The sequence below is a fragment of the Gossypium hirsutum genome, chromosome A12 (assembly GCF_007990345.1).
Source record: "Gossypium hirsutum isolate 1008001.06 chromosome A12, Gossypium_hirsutum_v2.1, whole genome shotgun sequence".
Classification (NCBI taxonomy): domain Eukaryota; kingdom Viridiplantae; phylum Streptophyta; class Magnoliopsida; order Malvales; family Malvaceae; genus Gossypium; species Gossypium hirsutum.
Genome location: NC_053435.1, coordinates 74,815,572 through 74,823,005, shown reverse-complemented (window position 1 = coordinate 74,823,005; position 7,434 = coordinate 74,815,572). Strand labels below are relative to the sequence as shown.

The 7,434-nt window shown below is 30.8% G+C and overlaps 1 protein-coding gene across 1 annotated transcript; it reads left to right on the top strand.

Moving 5' to 3' along the window:
• Positions 1 to 202: 202 nt before the first annotated feature.
• LOC107933923 (uncharacterized) lies at positions 203 to 2,164 on the top strand. The gene is made up of 2 exons (XM_016866239.2): positions 203 to 497; positions 594 to 2,164. Exon 2 carries the CDS (start codon positions 695 to 697, stop codon positions 1,991 to 1,993), a length of 1,299 nt encoding a protein of 432 aa, XP_016721728.1. The 5' UTR covers positions 203 to 497; positions 594 to 694; the 3' UTR covers positions 1,994 to 2,164.
• The last annotated feature ends 5,270 nt before the right edge of the window (positions 2,165 to 7,434 follow it).

Here is a 7,434-nt window from a genome sequence, read left to right as displayed (position 1 = left end):
GATGCTGCATGGTTGTAGAGTATAATTAAAATAGTTATATATATATATATAAAGAGACATGATAATTTTAACTCGTAAAGTTAAAAATAAAAAAGACACCAAGTAGCAAATAAATAAAAAGGGTAGCGAACCAACTTCTTTTTCTGTCCCTTAATTTCTCTTAAACAGACAGTACATTTTAGTTTTATTACCTCCCCCCCCCCCAACCCTCAAAAAATTGAAAGGAACCCTAGGTCTTTTCTTCTTAACCCGCAAGGCTAAAACGCAAAAAGGGGGGGGGGGAATATTAATAAAAAAGGGGCCTTTCCCTCTTCAAAGAAAGTTTACTTCCGTTTTATCTATCTTCTGCAAACCATTTAGTTTAATTGATGATTCTCTTGAAACTTTGTCAATTCCTTTGTTTAATTTACTACATACCTTTTTGGTGGAAGAGAAAGTAAAAAAGCAAGCCAAAGTACTGTCTTGTTTTTCAGATCAGAGCTTTAAAGACAACATGGGTACTTTCTGATAACTCTTCTTCCAGAAGATCTTCCTCTTTCTTCTCTCTTTTCTTTTCTTTTCTTTTTATATTGCTTTCTTGCTTTGTTTTGTAGCTTCCTTCTTAAATGAGTCTGAGTAGTGAAGTAAGCAAAAAATCTCTTCTCTGAAAGAAAAAAAGAAGAAAAAACTCCATATCTGGTCTGTCTTTTGTCTCATGGATTCTGGTAACAGTGGTAGTGTGCAATCTCCGAGTGGTGGCAGTGAAGAGTTTAATTCAGGCGCTAACTCAATCTCAGCTTTCTTTAACAATAACCCATCGAGCCATATCGGTCATGCTCCCTTGGGTAACCAACAATCGCCGCCGCTTCTGCAACAGCAACACCAAAGTCCTTCTTCCTCATCTGTGTTGTTTGACCCTTTATCGAACTACTTCGATCATCCCTTATCAAGTGTGACAAACCCAAATTCACAACTCAATCTTGATGTGGTTTGGTCCAGAAATCCAAGATCTGAGCCCAACTGCAGTGATCTTGTTGGTGGCTTTATGGCCTCATCATCGCCACCACCAACCCAACAGTTGTTCACCAACCTGCAAGCACAAAGCAGAGCCACTTTTCCTTCTATCCAGATCCCTCAAGGACCTGAAAGTGGTACAAAAGGTTCAGGCACAAGTGGCCAACCCAACAACAACAATATAGTGCGTAACTCAAAGAAGAGATCCAGAGCTTCCCGGCGTGCACCAACCACTGTTTTGACCACAGACACCACCAATTTCCGAGCCATGGTTCAGGAGTTTACTGGGATCCCTGCACCACCCTTCACCCCCTCACCTTTCCCGAGAACCAGGCTTGATTTATTTGGTACAACTTCATCTCCTAATTATCTTTTAAGACCATTTGCTCAGAAACTTAATTATCCTCCTCCCTTATTTACTAGCTCTTCCATGGTTGATGCTATAGCTTCTACACCTAGCACTAATTCTACTTCTAGTACAACTTCTGTTAACTACCAACTGCCATCTGAGTTAGGCCTTTTAAAACAGCCTCAAAATCCACTCAACATCAACATGCAACAAAACCCAATTCTTAACTTTGTATCACTCCTTCAAGCCCCTCCCAAATACCCACTTTCCAATTCAACAGATATTCCATCAAATGTCTCTCCTCTCAAAATGGGCGCTTTTGAAGGGTTTGGTTTGAGCCAGGGGCATGTCAATCCCAATCTCAGCGGCGTTCAAAACATGGTATCATCATCAGATGGATCATTGCCAAGAAATGAAAATAGTGCTAATCCTCCATGCTGGGGAGAAGCAGCAGGGTCCCGTGAACATGATCAAAGTCTCCTAAGGTCCATCAATGGCAGGTACAACAACAGTAACACACCAGGACTTACGAATGGGAAAGCAAACAATTTATCGGTGTCTTCATCGGATTTTCATGTCGATAAAGGGCCAGAAAATGTAGCTACAAGAAGTGACGGTATGGTGGAATCATGGATATGTTCATCTGATTAGGATTTATCTAAAATATTATCAACAAAATGATAAACTTTCCACAAAGAATATCAAGGAAATGATGGTGAATATATCACATGATGCATGAAAAAGATGGAATCTTTCTTGTTCTCATATTAACCATGATTTTCAACATATATGTGAATCAAAACACTGTTTTTTTATCCCTTATTTAAACCCCTCCTTTTGATTTAATTATATGTAAATGATACTAGCCTCCCGATACCACATTTTATCATAGTATTATTACGTTCATCTTACATAGACGATCATGGCCTTTTTTCAACGTTGTCGTATTAATAGTACAAAAACAAATGGTAGTAGTTAAAATATTCAGTATTCTTTTCTTTTATCTTTGGAGAAATTTCTATTTTGTTTCTTTTCCTTTTTTTTTGTTTTTTTAAATTTCCCTCTTTTGGGTTTTGATTGTAATGCAAGAATATAAAAGTAAAATCATCAGATAAGGGAAACCATGAAAATCTGTGTTTTACGTGTATTTTCATTGTGAAAATTTAATGCTAACAATTTGAAAAAAAAAAAACTAATAATTTACTGCTAAAAAGCAAATGGCCTGGAGCTGTCTGGTTCTTTGTTTCATTATTTAGCTGATTTTTATTAAAACATGTCTTTTATTTATTTATATTTAATATTGTTTAAGAATAATATATATGATGCCTAAGATCTAATTCCAGTGGGAAGTTGTGCTTTAATATAGTTCTATATTTTCTTTATATAATTTGATGTTTGATTATTTTTTACTCTTCCCATAATTTTATAAAACCATATAATAAAATTTCCCAGAATTAAAGAAATGATTAATTTTGCATAAAATAGTTTAGGAACTATTTGGAATTCCAATTATTTAAGTCCAAATCTTTTGGCTTTGGCTCATTTCTCACGTATAATCATATGGTTGTACATTTTGGACAAATACCATTTTTAATGGAATTTGAGGTACAACCAGGATTTTCTTACAGCCATTTTGTCATAGGCTATTCGCATTATGGGGACAACTTGCTGTTGGAATCTAAGATCTCATTTCAATAATACTCAACAATAAATTAATAATCACTATTAATTATTAAATATTTATAGTCTTCATATGAGTTCTTGTATTAAAATTAAGGTGTTAATACAGTATAGTGGATGTATTGTTTTTTATTGATACTATTAAGTATTGATTTTGATTTATTTCGGTTTATTATTTTGAATTATTCTTATTTTTTTAAAAACATTTGATATATGTATATAAAAAAGTATTTACAAATATCAAATAATGAGATTAAATAAATCTTACATATAAAATACTCATTAAAAATAAAGATTTGACTATAAAATATTTTTAATAAGCTTTACAAATATAATCCATAATTAAGCAAACTCAAAATAAACAAGTAAAAATATATTTCATAAATTAAACAATAAGATCATCTCATATTATGTATGTAATAAGTCATAATTCAACTAATCCATAATAGATAATAAAAATTCTAATTCTAATTCAAAATATATTTTAAAATTATTTTTTAGTATAAGTAAATAATAAAAATTTAAAATATATTTTAAAATTAATCTTTTTACACTATATTTCAATTAATACGAAGGAAATCAAATGATACAACCAATACCAACTAAAATTAACTTAACTGAACCTAAAATTTATAACTTACTACTCAAACGAAATATTTCGGCTAAAAAGTTCAAACCAACTACCATTATCAAAACGATGATATTAGTAAATATATAACTTACCAATTTCTAGAAAACACAAACAAATTCATATAATACTATTAAAAAGTTCACTTAATAATTTTTTTTTGTCTTTATCTACCTTTAAAAAATTAACATACCATATTGAAGTTATTTCTCACATCTAAAATTCCTTTTTTATTTAATGTGAATTGAACCTTACCTTTAATTTTTGGGTTAATTACAACCTCAATTTTGTTTAAATTTTCCTTTTTTCTCACTAATCTTTTAAAACTTATAAAAATATCACTAACATTTTCAGATTGTTACCAAAAAAATTACTCAATCATTTTCCACCATTTGGGAGGACCATTTGGGAGGAAACAGGTGTCTAATATGGTATGCTAAATATACCATGTATTTAAGAAATTATTTCATTTCTTTTTAAATATTTTTTTTAAGATTCATTTCTTTTTTATTATTAAGTTATTTCTTTTTTATATATTAAATATGTCATCCCTTTAAAAAATTTATTCCTTTTATAAAATAAAGAGAGATAGAGAGAGTAAAGAATAAAGAAAATATGGGAAGCAATAAAGAATGTATTTTATTGATCAATAGAATGATTACAATACTTTTTTAAAGTCTCTGTTTATAGGCATAAGAAGTATAAATGAAGTAGAGATCTAATTCTAATAACTATTAGAATTTAAAGTACATCAAAACTTATCTTGATCTTGATGGATATCCACTTAATAAGATATTCATAACACTCCCCCTTGGGTGTCCATTGGTAGATAATGTGCCTCATTAAAACCTTATTAGGAAAAACCCTATGGATAAAAATCCTAATGAAGGAAAAAGAGTACACAATATTCTATTGGAAAACCTAATGGGACAAAATCTTGGTTAAAGGAAAAGAGTATAACTTGTTTTTAGACTCCCCCTAATGGCAACATTACATTACATCTTTGAGTTAACACATTCCAATCTTGTGTAGTAGTTTTTCAAATGTTGAAGTTGGCAATGCCTTAGTAAAAAGATTTTCTAAATTATCATTAGAACGAATTTATTGAACATTTATATAATTTCTTTTCTCAAGATCATGGGTGAAGAATAATTTTGGTGAAATATGTTTCGTTTTGTCACCTTTGATGTAACCACCCTTCAATTGAGCTTAGCCAAACATTTAAAATCTTTTCTTGTAAAGGCAAATTACATATCTTCTGGATATGTTGGGTCAATAACCTTAGCCAAACACACTCTCGACTTGCCTTATGCACTGCAATTATTTCTGCATGATTTGAAGAAGTGATAGCTAATGTTTGCTTTGTTGAATGCCATGATATGACGATACCCCCACATGTAAATAAATATCCTGTTTGAGATCGACCTTTATGTGGATTCGATAAGTATCCAGCATCAGCATAACCGACTAATAAGGATTTTGAATCATTTGAATAAAATAACCCCATATCAATGGTCCTTTTGAGATATCTAAATACATGTTTAATTCCATTCCAATGTCTACATGTTAGAGAAGAACTAAATCTTGCTAACAAGTATACAACAAAAGTTATATCAGGTCTTGTGTTGTTTGCGAGATACATCAGTGGCCCTATGACACTTAGTTATGGTACTTAAGACCAAGAAAATCTTCATCATTCTCGCAAAGATGAAATTGATCTTTATTCACATCTAACGATCGTACAACCATCGGAGTACTCGATAGATGTGTTTTTTCCATGTTAAATTTCTTTAATATTTTTTTCGTAAAAGTTGATTGATGAACATGAATTCTATCTTTTAAATACTCGATCTATAAGCCAAGACAAAACTTTGTTTTTCCAAGATCTTTAATCTCAAATTCTTTCTTTAAACAATTTACTGTATTTTGGAGCTCTTCAAGAGTTCCAATAATATTTAGATCATCAACATAAACAATAATTATCACAAAATCTGATCCAAACCTTTTTATATAAACACATGGACAAATTGGATCGTTTTTGTAACATTCTTTTAACAAGTATTCACTAAGACAATTGTACCACATACGTCCCAATTGTTTTAATCCATATAAACTTTTCTTTAATCTGATCGAGCAATTTTTTCGAGAAACTCTATATCCTTTTAGGATTTTAAATTCTTCTGAGATTTTCATATAAATTTCACTATCAAGTGTACCATACAAATAGGCTGTAACAATATACATTAGATGCATGTCAAGTTTTTCATGTACTGCCAAACTAATAAGATATCTAAACATGATTACATCCACCACAGGAGAATATGTCTCTTCATAATCAATGCCGAGCCTTTACGAAAATCCTTGTACTACAAGTCGTGCTTTATATCTTACGACTTTATTTTTTTCATTTTGTTTTTGCACAAATACCCATTTATATCCTACCGACTTTACACCTTTAGGTGTTTGGACTACAGGTCCAAAAAATTCACGTTTAGAAAGTGAATTCAATTCTGCTTGAATTGAATCCTTCCAATTTGGCCAATCTTTTCTATTTTTACATTCCTCAATAGAATTAGGCTCATGATCCTTATTTTCTTTTGTTATTTCAATGGCAACATTATAAACAAATTTTTTTTTGACAACTACATTTTTTTTCGGTTCCATCTTTTTCTTGTATTGATATAACTTATCGAGGTCTCTTTATTTTCATTATTTTCATTTTCACTTATAGGTAGTTGAATCTCTTCTTGAGTTTTATAATTAGTTATGTTATGGGTCTCTTTAGTAACATCCACCTCCATTATATGACTGTATTGAATGTTTGCTCCTTTTCTTTTACGAGGATTTTTTGTCTTTGGAACTGATCAATCTTCCACAATTCATGCATGGATTAATTTCTTTTACACTAACAGTTTGCCTTATTAGGACATCAATTCGTATTGGAGCATTTTCAGCTGGTATGCGAGATTTAATAAATCTGGCAGTTGATTTGTAAAATGAATTATCTGTTGAACTTCTAGTTCACATTGCTTTGTACAAAGATCTTAGGCATTGATAATTCATTTCAAGTACTTTATTAATCCAGCTTTTTGTTATCTTCCCCTAATGTTGGAAAAACTGACAACTCATGTCATAACTAAATCTCGAATTAATAGCTCAAAAATATTTAATAATATAAGGAGATTCATATAAATATATATTCTCAATCTCTTATGATGATCCATCTTTGTGCGTTGTGGTAGAGCAGTTGGAACATATACCGCACATCCAAAAATTATAAGATGGGAAATATTTAGCTCTTGACCAAAAATCAATTGTAGCTGAGAGTGTTTATAATTTATTGGTTTGATGCGTACAACATGTAAATCAATACAATCTCATGTTGAAATAGGAAGTTTTTTTTCTCATAAGTAATGATTTAACTATTAGTTAGAGGCATTTGATAAATGATTCAGCTAAATCATTTTATGTGTAAACATGAGCTACAGGATGTTCAAATTTTATCCCGATTGACATACAATTATTTTTGAAAGCTTGGGATATAAACTCACCAACATTAGTAAGATGAATTGTTTTAATTGCATAATCTGAAATTAATCATTTAAACAAGCAATCTCGCAAATGACAGGTTACGAATTGATAACGCGTGTGATTAATTTGTAGATGCATCTACCAAAATTATATAATATCAAATTCATCCACATGGTGGATGAATGGGCCTATATTCATTTCAGAAATGCAAGACATTAAATCTCATATTTAGCCAGTGAGTTTGTAATAATCA